The 18,034-nt window shown below is 37.2% G+C and overlaps 2 protein-coding genes across 3 annotated transcripts; both read right to left on the bottom strand.

The window, feature by feature from the left end:
* Positions 1 to 110: 110 nt before the first annotated feature.
* On the bottom strand, positions 111 to 7,711 carry zmat1 (zinc finger matrin-type 1). 2 transcript variants are annotated; one of them, XM_055180248.2, is made up of 7 exons: positions 7,441 to 7,711; positions 5,679 to 5,785; positions 5,497 to 5,586; positions 4,939 to 5,077; positions 4,467 to 4,706; positions 3,481 to 3,571; positions 111 to 2,711 (listed from the first exon to the last, which is right to left on the bottom strand). In XM_055180248.2, the coding sequence occupies exons 1-7, from the start codon at positions 7,568 to 7,570 to the stop codon at positions 1,766 to 1,768; spliced, it is 1,743 nt and encodes a 580-aa protein (XP_055036223.1). In that variant the 5' UTR covers positions 7,571 to 7,711; the 3' UTR covers positions 111 to 1,765. The 2 variants fall into 2 exon arrangements, with proteins under 2 accessions (XP_055036223.1, XP_055036222.1); XM_055180247.2 differs by having other exon boundaries at positions 4,467 to 4,733.
* A 384-nt stretch (positions 7,712 to 8,095) lies between these two features.
* On the bottom strand, positions 8,096 to 17,282 carry entpd2b (ectonucleoside triphosphate diphosphohydrolase 2b). Its single transcript, XM_055180251.2, has 9 exons — positions 17,121 to 17,282; positions 15,092 to 15,209; positions 14,809 to 14,959; positions 11,019 to 11,178; positions 10,625 to 10,852; positions 10,283 to 10,552; positions 9,094 to 9,213; positions 8,888 to 9,022; positions 8,096 to 8,760 (listed from the first exon to the last, which is right to left on the bottom strand). Exons 1-9 carry the CDS (start codon positions 17,235 to 17,237, stop codon positions 8,551 to 8,553), a joined length of 1,509 nt encoding a protein of 502 aa, XP_055036226.2. The 5' UTR covers positions 17,238 to 17,282; the 3' UTR covers positions 8,096 to 8,550.
* Between the last annotated feature and the right edge of the window lie 752 nt (positions 17,283 to 18,034).

An 18,034-nucleotide genomic window follows, 5' to 3' on the forward strand; every position in this document is an offset into this window, starting at 1 on the left:
ATTGTGAGATGACAGTAGACACAGATTTAGCAAAAGTGCAGCCAATCAGCACCACCCTGAGGCTGAAAGTGAAGAAATTATGAAGTCTAACACAATAAATATTATATCTGTGTGGGTATAGACAGTGATAGGTGTTTATTTGATCGGAGCATAAAGTGAGATGTACAATACATCCATTTGGAAACTGTTGGATGGCTCACATTGAGAAATTGATCTGTGCAAATGGATTTAGAGTTATGTAGTGTGTTTTGCATTACAACTGAACATCAAACAAATAATATAAAGTACTCCAGAAGTGAAACTCAAAAAAGGACAGGTCACGTTTCACCTTAAAACAAAGTTAATAAAGAATATTGTTGACCTGGCATTAACAAAACTATTTTTATGACAATAATATACATGTTTACCCCTAAACTCTCATGACTGCAATGCATTTGGTTGTTTAAAGGGATAGTTCACTTAAAAAATGAAAATAATGTCATCAATATCTCACCCTCATGTCACTCCAAACTCGCAAGACCTCCGTTCATCTTCGTGTCATTTTATATTTAGTCCGAGAGATTGTTGACCCCTCATTCAATATGTATGTATGGTATACAGTCCATGTCCAGAAAGGCAACAAAAACATCATCAAAGTAGTCCATGCGACATCAGTGGGCCAGCCAAAATGTGCCAAAGCATCGAAAATACATCCTGGTCCAAAAATAAAAAACTAACGACTTTATTCAGCATTGTCTTCTCTTACGGTTCTGTTGTGAAGCGCATGCGCGAGACCAAAATCACGTGAGTGCAGTGACGCGGATGACGTGTTATCCTCAGACATGTTTGCGATGTTTTTTTTTAAACTTACAGCGTGCATCTCTTTTTAGACTGTAAACAAAGCCCGGGCGCACAAAAAAACAAACAAACAGCTGGGGCGCACCAGATAACATGTCAGCTGTGTCACTGCAGTCACGTGACTCCAGTCTCGCGCATGCACTTCACAACAGACGACAATGCTGAATAAAGTCGTATTTTATTTTTATTTTTGGACCATAATGCATTTTAAATGCTTCAACACATTCCAACTGACCCACCGATGTCACATGGACCACCCCGATGATGCTTCCACCACCCTTCTGGACATGGACTGCACACCACACGTAGATTTTTTTAATGAAGGGTCAACAAGCTCTCAAACCAAATCTAAAACATCTTAAAATGTGTTTCCGAAGATGAACGGATGTCCCACGAGTCCGGAACGACATGAGGATGAGTCACCAATGACACCATTCTCATTCTTGGGTGAACTATCCCTTTAAATTTTGAGTTAAGTTTAGATTAAATTCATCTTATTTTCTCAAATATAATTAAATTCTAAAATCATTGAATTACAGTATTTGTAAGGTGTTACAATAATTACTCACATGTATTAATAATTTGCCATTTAACTACATTGTTATTTTCTGCCACATTATGGTAATAAAGTATGCGTGTCGGGTCATGAAAAAAAAGTCAAAATAAATAACGCAAATACTGCCAAAAGTGTTCTTCATTTGCCATGAGCAAAATACATTCTTATTCCTTTTTATTCGTGAACGAAATATGAGCTGGACAGCTAAAGGCAGCTCTTGAGACATCCTAAACTCAGCAGTCCTTGAGCAAACATAAGATATACTTAAAAGATGATCTCTTCTGAGGGCATATGCAGCATGCATTAAGTCCAGCAGATTTCATCACACATCTTTTTTGAGGTCCGTCGCTGTTTTATTATAAAGCCGTCGAATCAGAAAACACCAAGAATAGTCTCATCCCAGAGTCTTTCTTCTTCTGTCCTGTTGTCCTCTTGATTCACTTTCTCCTTACCCTTCTTCTTGTCTTTCTTGTGCTTTTGTTTGCCATCTTTCATATCTGTCCATTCATCAACATGTTGAGTAATATTTCCCTGTGCTTCCACGTTCTGAACTTCCTCCTCCCCTTTCACCATAGGCTCCTCCTCTTTTTGTCTCTTTGCATGGTGTGTGTCCCCATGTCTCCTATGCTTCCTACTTGGTCTTTTTCTACTCCTGCTTTGCTTATCCTCACTAGAGCTTCTCTCCTTTTTCCTTCTTTTACTTTCCTTTTTTTCCCTTTCCCCTCGTTCTTCCTCCCTTCCTCTTTTTTCCACATCACAATCGTCCTCCGGGTATTTCCTCTTCCTGCTCGGCATCCTCATCTTCCTCTTCTTCCGTCTCCTTTTTTCTCTACTGTCATAACTGCTGCTGCTGTCACTACTACCACTGCTGCTAGTGTAAGAGGAGGATGAAGAGGAGTCTGAAAAAGAGGAGGAGCTATACGAGTCAGGGCTCCGCCTTCTTTTGTGTAACTGACCCGGTATGAATTGATGATGGGGGTGGGACATATACTCTAGTGGATAGTGTGGGACAGGTCCTCTCGGCCTGAAGCCTAAATGATTGACCTGAGATGGGAATTGTGGATGCCAGGGTGGTTGGGAAAAAGCAGGTGGTGGAGGTCGCTGTGGCATAAGGGCAGGATGAGGCATCACCTCTACTGCCTGTGGGTTTTCTATAGTAATCTCGGTCAAACTTTTGCTTGTTTGTCCCACAGTGGCTGGATTTGTCTTGGGCTCCAGGCCCCGGGCCTTCTGGACTTGGATGTAGTCAGACAGCTCGTCCTGATAGGAGTCATACACTTTCTTCTGAGACTGACATAGCTCCATTACTTTCTTCTCTCTGAGAGTCAAGACGAAAGGAATGATCATTCAATTTGGTAACTCAAAATTAATTCAATTAGCATAAAAATAGTAAACAGATAAATAATATCAATTTTAATGTGCTAAGACATTTGCAAACAGGAAATGTCCAGTCCAAAGTTAAAGGGGCCATGGCATGAAAATTAGACTTAATAAGTGCTATTATTGGGTCCCCAGTGCTTCTATCAACTTAGTTTTGGTAAACCATTCTCTACAAGCACATACAAAAATAGGTCGTTGAAATTTGGCCCTCTTTATGATGTCATAAGGAGCTCTTATTAGAATAACACCGCCCCTTTAATCTGCACTATCCAATCACAGCACTGCTATTTAGTGCAAAGAAAGAGAGAAAAAAAATCACAGCACAATTGAGTTTCAATTGCATCAAACCACCATCATTGTGATCAGTGTTTGCACTTCATCCGCTCATTTGCATTTTAAAGGGCACACCCAAAATGGCACATTTTTGAACACACCAACAAAGTGTCAATTTTAACATGTTATAATAAATTATCTATTTGGTATTTTGAGCTAAAACTTCACATATGTGCTCTGGGGACACCGAATATTTATTTGACATCTTAAAAAAGTCTTGTGCCATGGCCCCTTTAAAACCTTTTAATTAGCCAATGCTGATGATCTCAAATGGGAAAACTGACTTAGCTGATGTACTGGTCCGTCCCTAACACATCTATGAACTAAATCCTAGAAGTTATAACAAAACATGAGATATGATTGACACAACTCACTTGGTCTGATGTTTGTTTCCCTGCATGTGTGCATGGTACATCTCTATTGAGCTGAAAGTCACGCAGCATATTGGGCACGTCAGGGAGCTCGCTGTCAACACAAAAAAAAATAAAGAAACCAAAACGTACAAGACATTATTAGAATCACAACATTTTGCATGTAATTTCTCATGATATAAACCCTTAACAATTCAACAATTCAAATTCACACCAGTCGCGTTTGAGGCATCAAATTCGCATCTACCGCGTCTAATCTTTCGCTTGAACATTTTGAGTTTACTAGCTTCATGAAAGCCACGCGTGAAATTCCAGTCTTCGAGCCATTCACGCAGATATTCGTGCCATGGGAGGGGCTTCTGGGACTCGAACGCGGCACGTTTTTCCGCCAAAGTTTACATTTTTCAACTCGCGCGTTTCCCGCAACAACGCTCAATTTGCGCAAACTAGACGCGCGAATGAGGTAAAATCACATCAACAGCGCCACGCTTAACGCCTCATTCGCGCAGCGAGACCTCCAGAAACGCGTCAATGCGTCTTCACATTGACTTAACATTGAAATCACTCACGCTTGACGCCTCTACCGCGGCTGGTGTGAACGCAGCATTACAATCATATTACATATAACATCATAATTTATTGTCTTACAGCCAGTGTTCAAGGACTTCTAGAAAAAAAAAACGGCTTTCTGCACAAGGGGGAGGGTCAGTCCATTAAACATATAGGGGTTTATGTGCGCGTGTCTGATTATTGTTATTTAATTACCAAGTTTCAGTACTTCGTGTTTACAGAAAAGGTTTAATTAAATACACACAAATACCGTGAACATGAAGCCATTAATTTTTATGGGTTATGGGGGGTTACTATTGTGAGGTTAACCACATAACCGCGTGATTTGTTGATGCTTCACCGCATTAAGAAAAAAATCCAAACTGTCACAGCCCTACATATAACCTCCTAAAAAGATGAATTTAAATATGCAAATGTACCATGCTCAGACTGGTCCGCGAGCTCGTCCATCATCTGCTGTCGGGTTTGATTCCTCTGATGCTTCCGACCGCTGTAATGCTGCTGAGCGACCACAGCGTTGTTGAAGGAAGCTTTGCACAACTTACAATACTTGATGGGGTCTTCAACATTGACCTCCTGATCGCACAAAACAGAGGCGCCCTTTTGCTCCAAAGCAGATTTTTTCTGCACAGCGACCTCTGCTGGTTTAGCAACAGGAACTGTGAATGACAGTAGGGGTGTTGAATCTGTTGGATGCAAACGATGAATATTTTAAAAGCCATTTATTAGAGATAAAAGCATTGATTTTCAAGTACAATGTGATGTTACAGTGCACCTGTAGTTCAGTATTCGGTATTGCGTAAGCAGCGCAAAAAGTTAATGCTATACAAATACTGTTGTAATGCACTGGATAAAAGTGTCTGTCAAATGCATAAATCTAAATGCACTCACTTCCTTGTGGTGGAGCGTTTGTTTTTCTCATGTTCTTGGCATGAACTTTGCCCAAATAGTGAGACCTGGCAACAGTTGGGGAGCTAAACACCATGTTACACAACTCACAAAACTTATCGGGGTCTGCAGAGAGACCTGTCTGTAAATACAGAATGAAGTGGTTTTAAAAAAAATCACATGCACAAAAACGAAATCACTCATTTTATAATAATAAAACTATTAAATTATAATAATAAAACAATTAAAAAGACAATGAAATTAAAATGCTATCACTGATATTCACCACCATTTTGTCACAAAACCCACATATTTCTTCAATGAAAAGCTAAAGGTGAATTGTACCAAAATGAGTGGACTATGAGCTGTCAAGTAAATAAGAAGTTCATACACTATAGGAAAAAGACTGGAATTTGAGCTATTATTCACTAAAAATCTGTTTAAGGTCACCTTTGACTTTCTGCTATAAGGAAAGTCACTGATTTCGTACATCAATGACATAATTCATGTTTGCCAGAAGCAAAATAATTAAAAGCTAACAAAATTGTGTTCTCAATTTACCAAAGAGGTTTTGGATTCCTGGCTTTGTTTAAGCTTTTCAGCTTGCTTGTCCTGCAGGAAAAGCTTGACTTTCTGAGCATGCTTCTTACCCTAGAAACGGAGCAAAAAAGCATTTCAAATACATCTGCTGCATTTTACGTTTATGATTTCACACTTCTCAGTAAAAACATTAGTGCACAAACCTTATAATGAGAAAATCTCTGGGAGTCATAAAGCAGAGTTGCTTCACACACATAGCAAAAGGTTTTAGTCAGCAGGCCTTTAAGAGGATTACTATCATTCTGTGACACTGCAATAAAATCAGGAAGTGAAAAAGATCGTCACAACGTATTATTTACAATCGTAAGTGCAGAACAAATAAATGCACGCAGCAAGACCCATTAATGATTTTTATATATAACTAGTGACTAACTGCACATATAACACGCCTCATTTCTGAAAAACAAATCCATAATTTTACACTCTCAGAGAAAATGAAACAAAAGCTATCACAAGGACGGTTCCCTTTATAAAGGTACTAATGTGCACTCTTTAGGTACAAAAGTGTACTTTTTGAAAGGGTAATACCCATGTGACAGATTTTGATTCTTTACTTTCGAGTGTATGAGCTGTTGCATTAACCAAACCTAATGTTTTGCTTGGTTATGAATGAGGCCCAGTCTAAGCATTCAAAATACATTGTACAAATACACAAACACATCTTATGGCAAATATAACTGATTCAGTCCTTTATCTATTTACATTCTGAAATTAAAGTGAATGTGGTTTGTAAAAATAATAACTAAAGAGTTGCATGTCAGACATATTCTTGTAACGGATTGCACCAAAAGTGACTATTTACACACTGTAAAAATAATTTTGTACTTAAATTTTTAGACTTGAAATTACAATTAATTTAAACTTTCTTGACTATTGAAGAGTTGCTATAAATTATAAAAATAAAGTTGAAATAAATTCAGCTAATTCAACTTTATTTTTATAATTTTTAGCAACTCCTCAACAGTCAAGAAAGCTGAAATGAATTGCAAATTCAAGTTGATTAGAATTAAAAATCAACAAGTATATGCAATTAAAAATATTGTTTACTTAAACAGCATGAAACAGTCTGTGCAATTGTTTTGTTTATTGCGTCCTAATGCAATGTTGTAATGTACAAATCTCTAATAGTAGCTAATATAGACGCATATAGAGATATAGAGACTTTAACTACAGTAACTTTAATATAACAAAAAATATAAAACAAAAATGCTGAAATAAACACGAGTCATGAAAAATTTACATAAAAATTAAACGACAGAAAAGAACGCTTCTGTTAATCGATGATGATAGCAAAATGGAAAAATGTTGTACTATTTATTGCCCTGTATAACATAACAGAGTATCACTATTATTATTGATTTATTTATTTAAATATTAAATTAAATAAGTAACGTTAACATCTTAAATGCATTTACAACTGAAATTGTAACTGTTTAAATTATTTTAATTAAAAACGCAGTATTTAAAACTACAAATTAACTGTTTTCATTTAAATTCAACGACATTAAACTGTTAACTTTATCTGTGTACATTTATTTTTACCAAGCTTGCTACGCTATTCTTTAATCGTCGAGTTAAGCGACAATAAACAAAACGTAAATATTTCTCACTTATTAAACTCGTGTTTTGTGTATTCAAGTATGTTTTTCCACTGTATTATTATTACAACAGACTAACATAAATTAAGATTAGTTTAAAATGGGATTTTGTGGTGGTTGTTTGAGGTGAATGATGGGCGCTGATATTTAGCTTAGCCTAGCCTAGCACGTGTGCTTGCTAAGCCTTATCAACACCCATAAACCCATCCCAACAACTCAAACACATACACAGACATACACAAGATGCAAATAAAGCCCAGATGACTGTATTTTGAAGTTTTTTAAGGGTTTCAGCTGATAGACTCACCTTCTTCAACCTGAGAATTATTGCTAATAGTGTTTTGTACTGTTTCTGGGTTGATATCACCTGTATTTTTGTTATCGTCTGTTTCCGCAATCTGCGGAGAACACGATACACTAGCTGTAGTATCAGACATTTTCTTAAATCTGAATAACGTAACAGATATAGGCTAAAATATCATGGAGCGCAGCATGGTAAAAGCTAAGATATAAATGTGAGCTGATCCGCGCATGCGCACTGCGCAGGATTGGTTACGTGCGTCACTGAACGGAAGTGAAGTTACTTACTGCCATCACCTGGTGCTTTAATGCAACAACCAAATCTACCAAATGTAATCTTTGTGAAAATATAAGCCTCAGTCATAAAGTATGTAGTTTGCATTACCTACAAAAATGTACCATGATATCTGCAGTTTGTGTAATTCTATGCAAATTTATTTTTAGCGCTTTTCACAATTTTGCATTTACTTGGAATAAAATGAATTAAAATATATGTCATTAGTTCAGTAATTTTCTAGGTTGTTTAACTTTTATGATACTAACTGTTAGTACGCACATATTCAACTGTCACGACCCTGGTGAGAAAAAAAACAATAAAACCATTAAAGAAAATTCTAATGGTTTTATTGGGAATTTTATTGGTTCTAATGGAATATGGCTGACTCTAATGGAATATGGCCCAAAAACACTACAGTGTAGTGGTTTTAATGGTAAAAACTAATGGTTCCTATTGGTATTTTAATGGAAACCATTAGAATTTTCTGTAATGGTTTTATTGTTTTTTTCAGCAGGGGAATTCATTAATTAATTGTCTAGGTTGTTTATGTTTCATACAGTACAATTTAAGATACAAAATGTTAGAACCCACATCAGTAAACAATAAAACAAAAATGTCTTTCTGTTAATTATATTCTATACAGCAGATGACCCACAGGCCAGATCTGTGCCAAAGTCAGCAGCTGCAGAGTCATCTGCTGTCTTGGACAGTACATAATATGAGTACCAAATGATTCATTTGTATACAGAGATTTTCCAAAAAAGAGTCTGAACAGAGAAAACCCATGGGACGACAAAAATAACTCTGCGACAAACAACAGCCCTGTGGTGTGGTGGTGGGCTATGAGACCCCTCCATTATTCCTTTTTTTCTGGAGGACCAGGAGAGCCGTGTAACATAAGGTAGCAGTAAAGAGAATGGCTAGGAGAAACAGCAGGCCGATCCATGCTCCACGATGCAAGCCCTTCCTGACCTCTATAGGTTCCTCTGGAAGAAGACTGCTTACACTAAGTATATAACCAAGTGCCCAGCCCACAGATGCTTCACCTGCCTGTAACACAGAGAAGCGGAGACTCGAAAGTGCAGTGAGGGAGCATTTTTTGGTTTTGTAATGTATATTAACACTATCACAAAATCATATTTAGGTACAATATGTGCACTATATTGAACAAACTCAACCTTTTTTGGAAAGCAACATTTTGGAAGGAGTGCTCATCAAACCTGTAACCTCTCAGCATTAGCACTTGTATATACACTGCAACTGCACAGTAATCCTTTAGGTATCTTTGCATGTCAGGAGCTTTCCTGTTCATCTAAAAGAAACCGATTAATAAGACTTTATATAACACAGACACATTTTATATCACATGCACTCTTGTTATACCTCTTCTATGGTCATATTACACACCGCCAGGACGGCCTCTTGTAACTGATCAGAAGTCTTGATATTTATCCCTGTACTCCTCTGGAGAAAATTGTGTGTAAAGAAATAGGCAGAAAAGGCCTGAAAAATGAAAATAAGGAGGAAAGCATAATTTTTTTGAAAGAAAGCAGGCAGACTCCATAAGCTAAAGATTAACAGGTGTTTCTTCTCTTATTTAAATTATATACAACAAACCAGGACTAGGCCTTAGTTTAATTAGGAAATTTAACTAGTTTTAACAAACATGCCTTACTATACATAGCGTGTGTGCATTTTGAGGCAAGACAAAGGGTTCTGATTGAGCCTATTTTAAGATATGTCAGTGCAAGATGTTTTCAGTTTGGACAGCTCTTACATTTTTTTAGTCTAGGACTAGTCTAATCCCTGTCCGGGAAACCACCCATTAGTGTCCAAAGTCATTTTTTTTTTTAGCTTTTTTCAAATGGTTTGTGCAGACTGATCTCACAGAAAGTCGTGTTAAAAATTTTATTAATTTATTTGTGTCCATGGCACAAAATGTAGCTTTTTTTTCGTGCCTTGCCTTTTCGTGTCACTCACGCAAATTTTTATAAATAGTTTTTCGTGTCCATGGCACAATTTTTTTTGTTGCATTTTAGGACAGTGAAAACAGCGCTATAGGCATAAGTGAATTTTGTGGAAAAGAATGCATTTTTTACACGTGAAACATAATCACGTGTTATAGTGTGCACTGTTAACACAATCAAAGCTTCAAAAACAGGAAGAACGGGACTTAAAAAAAGAGGAAGAAAAACATGTAGAAACCAATACATAAAAGTACATCCTAACCCAAACCTCAAATCTAACCCCAACCCCAAGGGACAATTATTAAAAATAGGAAAAAAAATTAAAAACAATACATAAATGACACGTAAAAGAAAGTCGTGCCACGGACACGAAAACTATTTATAGAAATTTGTGCGAGTGACATGAAAAAACATTAATCAAGGCACGAAAAAGCTGAAAATTTCGTGCCATGGACACAAATAAGTTAATCAAATTTTCTTTTTGTGACTTTAACACTACTTGCCATGAGATCATGTTGGGTTTATGCCAATTCTGTTACCGGCAAACAATGTTACCAAGGCAGAGTAACCCTTTGTATCAGTCAAACTGGTTCTGGTTCCCTCACCACAAAGCTTCCACGAATGTTGGGTTGAAAAACCTCATTAAAGGAACACTTAGAAAATGTACAGCGATTGAAGGAGAATATTTCTGAAGTGTTGTCCAGACAGCGTTGGTAATCTCCAGTGCCTTTTATTGTTATCCAAGCATGAGGGTTATAAGGTTTTGGCCTCCATGATGATGTGCAAGGTGAGTCAAACACTTTGTCCAGTTGAAAGACATCAGTGAAGTCAGATGGGTAGCAGGGGTGATAAACAATGCTTGAATTATCCTGTGACTGAAGAGAAAATTAGTTGAATTGTAATGGTATTTCATAAGAAAGCTATTTTAATTATGCACCAGTTCATACTTTAACTAAATAGGCCAGAATCCTGCGTAGGGCTTCTTCTTTTCCATAGCATAAGTAACTGTGCGTGTAAAGAGAATACTCATGCCCATAAAGTCGCAAGTTCATTTGATTTTTTTTGTCTTCAATCGTCTCTGGGGTCTCAAATGTGATCTGGGTAGATGCCCCCCCTAAATCCAGTGCTCCCACAGTTTCTTTGCCTGAGTTAAGCCACCGGCCCACATAGCCATACTGTAGGAGAGATAAACAAGACAATGGCCACTAGAGGACACAAGTTAGTGACTTGGTAGGAGATTTGTCAGATCATGGTAATTTGATAAGTGACAGATCTTAAGTATAATTAACTAATGTGCGGTTTAATGTTAACACCGTCCATTCTCTTTCCGGACAAAATGACCTTTATGAAGTTTTCAAGGAGGTAGTTTACAGTGACCCAACCGTAGGCACCCTCCTCACGACCACTCAAAATCACTGCTCCCCGAAAGCTGAAGGGAAAGGATTTGATTTTCTGTCCTACTTCCAGAAGAATCTGGCCTGATTTATCAGGCCTGGAAATGCTAAAAACAGAAAGATCCTAACATAAGTACAAGAACTGTTCATCTTAAAGTGATAGTTCACTTTAAAATGAAAATTCTGTCATCATTTGCTCATCCCCATGTCGTTCTAAACCTGTATTAATTTCTTTTTTCTGATGAACACAAAATAAGATTTTTTTTACAAAAAAAAAAAATGATTGTAAACACACAGCAGTTTAGCATATTTAGTGACTATTGACTTCCATAGTAGGAATAAAAAAATATGATGGAATTTAATGGGTACCGTCAACTGTGGGCTTACCATCATTTATCAAAAATATTTTCTTCATCATTTATCACAATACTTTCACATTTTCTTACTACTATGGAAGTCAAAGGTCACTATCTGCAGTGTGTTTACCATCATTTATCAAAATATCTGCTTTTGTGTTCATCAGAAAAAAGAAATTGATACAGGTTTAGAATAGGGTTGCCAACTTTCTCACTCTGAAATACGGGACAAAGGGTGGCCTGTCGCAGTGAGGATATGGTTTTGTGTATACAGTGTATTTAAGCCATTTGTCAAAATGATAGCTTATCTCCTAATTAAATATTATTAATTTATAACTCGTATGCCTTGGCAACAGGTTTATTAGGCCTAATAGTTTGTTAATTTACAGCAGGTACTTCTCACACAGTCCTTTAATTCAGTGGTTTTCAAACTGGGGGCCGGGGCCCCCAGGGGGGCCGCGAGATGGTGCCAGGGGGCCCCAGTTTTATGACGTTTTATGAAATACATTAATTTATCATGAATTCTGTGTAATTAAACCTAAAAAAATAAGGCTACTAACCCAAAGCACTACTTTTTTGTATAATTTAATGTTTTTTTTTTTATTAAAATGTTGAGTTTTAGAACAGTTTTTATCAAAAATTTCCTTTGGGGGGGCCGCGAAGGAATGCACCATACACAAGGGGGCCGCACACTGAAAAAGTTTGGGAACCACTGCTTTAATTGAACCATTTCCTTTAATATCTGTCTAAAACAAAACACTTGACTCCTGCACTAAGGGTAAAACGTTATCCTCTTGATGTTAATCTTATGTGTCACAAACTTAAACTAACATAGATTTCTGTGAACGTATACTGATTGTGACTGGATGAAAGGTGTCGGAGATCATTACGAAGTGTTGTGATCAGCACTGCTGCGGCTGCTGTTGCTGCTTGTGGCGCTGCAAGAACTGGCAGGTGGATGACATCAAGTACCGCGAGAGCATTTCGAAAGCAGTCTCTTTTGTATGATTTCTCGAATCGCTCTCGTGATGTTATCTGCCGCTCGGTTCTTGTGATGCCGCATGAAGTCGGACAAAGCCTGTTGTATCAGTCACGGGTTAGATTAGCGTAGCAGTCAAAAAACTGGATGCGAGACGTCCCGTACGGGACAAAAAAATTTGGCTCAAAATACGGGACGCCCCGGCTAATACAAGACAGTTGGCAACCCATAGCTAAGAACAACATGAGGATGAGTAAATTATTACAGAATTTTCATTTTAAAGTGAACTATCCCTTTAATGAAACGGCAGGACAAAGGCGCTACACAGGACAACACAAACACTTAACTGTACGCAATGCCCTTAAAAGTCTAAAAAAAAAACTTGAATAAGAATAAAAGCTATAATGCATTTTAAATGGAAACGTTTAAAATGCTGGGTTGTTTTTAACTCATGGTTGGGTAATATATTACAAGCCCAACTATTGGGTTTAAGTTAACCTATGCTGGGTTGTTCCAACCCAAAAATCTGGGTAGTTTCAGGGTCAAAAACTGACATTTTCTAGGTTATTTCATGGGTTTGTCTATGTTTGATCCAACTATGGTTTAAAACACCCTTATAATCAAACTACTCAAGAGTTTAGTTAAAGTAGGTTAATAAAAGTAAAAACATTTTTACCAAGTAGGTAAATAAACATGTTAACTAGGACACAACAAGAACATCAAAACCACATCAATGCACTTAAAAAATGCTGGGTTGTTTTTATGGTTGGGTCAGAAATGGAAAGACTGCTTTACCCAGCAGTTTTAAAGTGCAGCTAATGGTTACTCTCATGAGAAACGCTGTACAGTACACACTGTGCCGTGCTACAGAGTCTTACATACAACAATCCCTGCATACACTGCCAAAAACATTTTCCCTTTCAAGAAGTACACTTTTGCCCCTAAAGAGTGCATATTAGTGCCTCAAAGGTACACATTGGTCCCAAATCTATGTAAACGTATCTGTACCTAAATGTTACATAGGACATTTCAAAAGGGTACTTCCCCACACTCTTAAAATAAACAATGCTAAACAGCACTAAAAGTGGTTCTTGGCTCGTAATCATAGAGGAACAAATTTTTGTGCTATATAGCACCTATGAAGCACCTATGGGGGCCATATAGCACCACTATGGCACCACATATGGTTCTACATAGCACCTTATGGTTCTACCCCGGTGCTACTTCATCTGTGCTATATGGCACTTAAAATGGTTCCTCTATGATTACGAGCCAAGAACCAGTTTTAGTGCTATTTAGCACCGTTTGTTTTTAGAGTGTGGTGAACATAGCTATTATATTTGTAGACTGACGCTGCGGTTGGACACTGCCTATTGGAGCTGACGTATCAGGGCATCCGCCATCTTGGATGGGTCCCCATAATGCATTTATTTCTATTGAGGAAGGTGTATTCCCAATTACAATAATCATAACTCCCTGAATTTTTACCGGATTTTCACACGGCTTGGTTACATGTAAATAAGTTACGACATAATATTATAAATGGTAAAATAACAAAAAATTATTGTTCAATCTTACTTTTGAAAGGTAATCCCATGTGATCTGGTATGAATACTGCACTGGTTATTGCAACCATAAGCTGCACAAAATACAGGCGTAGTTGCTCGATCTCCATTGACTCCGATTGACTCTGGTGCTAGTGTTGAGTGAGGAGACCCAACCAATATGGCGCCGACGCTGGATTATGTTCCCGCACGTCATGAGGCGTCTACGTATATAATGTCTATGCTAGTGACAGCTTCGGACCATTTTTTTACCATTTTTGTCTGACAGTGTAGCCAATGCACATGTGAACATGTCCTCAAAATGTTTTTTGGACACTTTAAGGCAACATGTATGTAGCCCGTCATGTGTGTGGTTCGTAATTTCAAAATATGTGTTCTGCGCGTTGAGGGATCCTATGTGGATCTCGTGTCTTGTCACAATAAGTGCCTATACTGCAGATGCGTCTAAAGGGTTTATGATAAAAAAGACGCTCGCGTTTGCCAGACACTCGCATAATCTCATGTGTAATCAGAGTTTACTGTTAAGGGAGTGTCTTGCGTGTATTTTGTGAACGTGAGCGTCTCTTTTATAATAAACTGGTTTGACGCGTGTGCAGCAGGCACTTATTTTGACAAAACATGTGATGCACATGGTTCACATTAAGCAACAAACACATATTTTAAAAACACACATGACACACATATTTTGAATTTGCGCCCCTTGGAAGAACAATCACGAGCCCCACTGATCAGAATGTATTTAAAAAAAAAATCATTGTTTTATACATTCTTTCTTCTGCATGAAACCATTTCAAAGTCGTGTAGTTCAGAAAGCAATGAATGAAGAAACACACTCACTCCAGAAGTCTCATCCCAGCCGTAGCTCCAAGATAAACAGGGGTGCGGCGGTGTCTGTCGAGGGGAATGTCTCTCATAGCCTGTTTCAAACACACCTCCAGGCTACGACCGGCTGCACCCGGCTGTCCAGCATAACTCGAGATTCCCCCACCTGCCCCACAGCGACACAATGGCATTTAAAACAGGACAAACACATGTTTTTATGCACGTATGTTTTGCTTTGTGTTATCGCTAATCTGCCTTTAAATGTGTATGATTTTAGTAAATTCTTGGTATTCTTGACCTTTGACATGACACTCGCTGTGTTGGGTGACCACGCCTGTGCCATTAAGCTTATCTGCTGGCCATCTGTAGATGTACATCGCCGTGTGCGAGGAACCTGCATCCAAAACAATCCCATACTGCAATGGGGCAGAGGGCCAAAGTGAGAACAGGTTCAACATACCAGAATTGAATTTCACAATTGTTTACCATTTGCAAAGTTGTTGGTCACTGAAAAAAACTTCTGGACATCGGCCGCGCATGATTAAATTAAGTTTTCTTAAAATGAAATTAACATTAATTAAAATGATTTTCATTTTAAGGAAACTTGATTCAGTCATGTTGAACTGGTGTAGATAATTGAATTACTTAGATCCAACAATTTAAAAAAATTATAATTTTAAGAAAACTTAATTTAATCATGTGCAACCAGAGATTTGTTTCAGTGTAATTCCCAATAACATTGCAGATTTTTTGACATTATGATATCTGCAGTAACTTTTAAATGAGAAATCATTATTTTCCACAAAGCTGTAGGCCATTGACTTATCATTTCACAAAGATACGTAGCAGTTTCTTGATAGTATAGAAAATGGAAAGTATAGACATGCAAGAAATGTCTCTTGGGACATATGGCAAATAAACAGAAAAACACCAACAAAACTTTTTATAGAAAAAAACATACTACAAAATAATCCTTTAGCAGGGCTTTGAACCAGATTTTTTTCCCAATTCGTTCATTCTGAACAGAAACAGTATTTTAACATTTCCGTTTTTGGTTCAAGCCTAAAATTGATGTTTTTGAACTAGTTAGAACAAAAAAAATCAAGTCCCTGAACCGGTTAATAACGTTCATACGTTAGCTGTGGGACATACAAATAAGTAGACTGATAATTAGGACATTAAACTTAAATTATAAATCTACATAATTTTCCTTAAGTCTCTTGTCATCAAACATTAAAAAGGCTACATTATGTAAGCGGCATAACTGTAATTCTGACATGCCTACATTTGTTTCAGCATTATACATGAATTAAGACAAGGACAATTTCTGCGATGTCGTTTCTTGGCAAACAACTTAAACAAATGTTTTTATTAGAAAAGGAATACTGTGGTATTTCGAGATCATTTTGTTTTTATGTATCCTGTCAAGAACAGAAAGATTGTTTGCTTGCTTTTTGAAACGCATCTCTCCGTGTATGCACTTTTAAGTGCACTTAAACATGCACACACACAGACGGAGGATGAATTCCAAATGGCGCTTCGAAAGAAGATGCAACAGTCGCTCCACATAAAGTGAAAATTAAGTTGTTTTTCAGTGCTTTATTCGCCAAATGTATTTAATGGACACAGGTTACCTTTAATGTTTTCTCCCAAATTTTAATGGAGCTCAAACCTCTTTGTACAGTAAGTTTTCTTAAGGCTGTGTGTACTGTACTGTACTGTGTGATTCCCAACAACGGTAAACTCCCAGGAGTCGACTTGTACTGTACCTGTTGTCTTATAATAACACACTCCTAGAAATGCAATTCCCAGAACAGACATGTTTGATTTGGCCGGCTCATCTGTGTCTGGTTTTCAATAGGAATAAAATAACTTTTTAAGTTCATACAAAACAAAATGCTTAGTCACGAAATGTCATTTCAAGGCAAATATTAGCTTTTGACTTTGAAAACAAACACTAAAAATGCAATAAAATTGTACCCCTCCAATTTTTTCATGCCCCTCCAAGATTCATTGTTGCAAAACTAAATATGTGAAGTTTTTAAAAGAAAGAATTACATTAAATAGCATTTCCTATTAAAGCGCTTTCTAGCAGTGTTGTAGTCGATTTCAGCTTGAGTCTAAGTCCAGGCAAATCAAAAACTGTTGAGTCCAAGTTGACTCTGATTTGAGTCCGAATCAAGTACACTTGGACTCGACAGTTTTTGGTCTTGGATCGAATTTAAGTTGGACTGAACATTGCTTTCTAATGAATATTAATCAGAATAATTAATTTTCCATGCATGTGTTTAAATATGTAAACAATACATAGAATGAATAATACTTACCATGTACTCGGGGGGCTCTTTCATTTCATCTATATGTACAGTGAGGAGCAGAATAGACACAATTGCAAATAGGAGGAGTGTCGCTAATGCAACAAACTTACAGCACGGTTTATCCATCAGTGAAGCCGGTGGTCTGTGTGTTGTGATCCTGATGGTGAAGCAGCAAAGACAAAACCCCCCACCCACTCACATCCATCAACAACACAGACCTCTTTTATTTAAGAAAGCTAAAGAAACATTAGTAAGACACAAAATAACACTTACTTTTTTAATGATTTGAACAGTTTTTGGGATGTTAATGTTACGAAAGTATTGACAGAGTGTGATTTTGTGATTATTTTTGAAAGCTCAACTAAAGCTAAACTGTGTTTGATATACATTTATATTGTGTATTTGAAATGCAGATGCTGTTTATTTTAGCAAAATGAGTTGAGTGCAATTTTGTATCTGGGAGGAAATAAATCAATAGATTAGACACAACCGTAAGCACAACATTTCCTGCACTGATTATAATCTTTAGGAAAAAGGGAGTGTTTCCCATAGGTCTGTATTTAAAAATGTGCCGTTTAAATAAGTTTCCTCTGGTGCAACTGACTAGAATATCAACTCATTGCCATTGTTGTGCAGCAGGGCTAATGTGAGACCAGTTTAATTTACATGCGTCCTCTATTCGGAGCTCAATGTCCAATGCATCTGCACTAAAGCTGACACAGCTGAACAAAACAATCCTTTCTGAAAACAAAAGTTGTTTTGCTATAACAGGTTTTCTTGGAACCCACAATGAACTATAAATACAATAATAAGAATTTCTGGTTTGGTGTGAAATGGTTGGTACAGTAGCAACTAACTTGCACTTGAATGCCCAGATTATGACTGAATTAAACAAACAACTCTTGTTTGTATTTAAACTGCTG

This window comes from Misgurnus anguillicaudatus, chromosome 9 (genome assembly GCF_027580225.2).
Source record: "Misgurnus anguillicaudatus chromosome 9, ASM2758022v2, whole genome shotgun sequence".
Taxonomy (NCBI): Eukaryota; Metazoa; Chordata; class Actinopteri; order Cypriniformes; family Cobitidae; genus Misgurnus; species Misgurnus anguillicaudatus.

Coding starts and splice junctions, on each gene's coding strand:
- zmat1 (XM_055180247.2), bottom strand. CDS start 7,570: ATGTCTGATACTACAGCTAGTGTATCGTGTTCTCCGCAGATTGCGGAA. Junction 4,734..4,938: donor AAACGCTCCACCACAAGGAA/GTGAGTGCATTT, acceptor TGCATCCAACAG/ATTCAACACCCCTACTGTCA. Junction 3,572..4,466: donor CGCGGACCAGTCTGAGCATG/GTACATTTGCAT, acceptor TTGTGTTGACAG/CGAGCTCCCTGACGTGCCCA.
- entpd2b (XM_055180251.2), bottom strand. CDS start 17,237: ATGGATAAACCGTGCTGTAAGTTTGTTGCATTAGCGACACTCCTCCTA. Junction 10,853..11,018: donor TCCTTGAAAACTTCATAAAG/GTCATTTTGTCC, acceptor TCTCTCCTACAG/TATGGCTATGTGGGCCGGTG. Junction 8,761..8,887: donor ATGTTGCTTTCCAAAAAAGG/TTGAGTTTGTTC, acceptor TCTGTGTTACAG/GCAGGTGAAGCATCTGTGGG.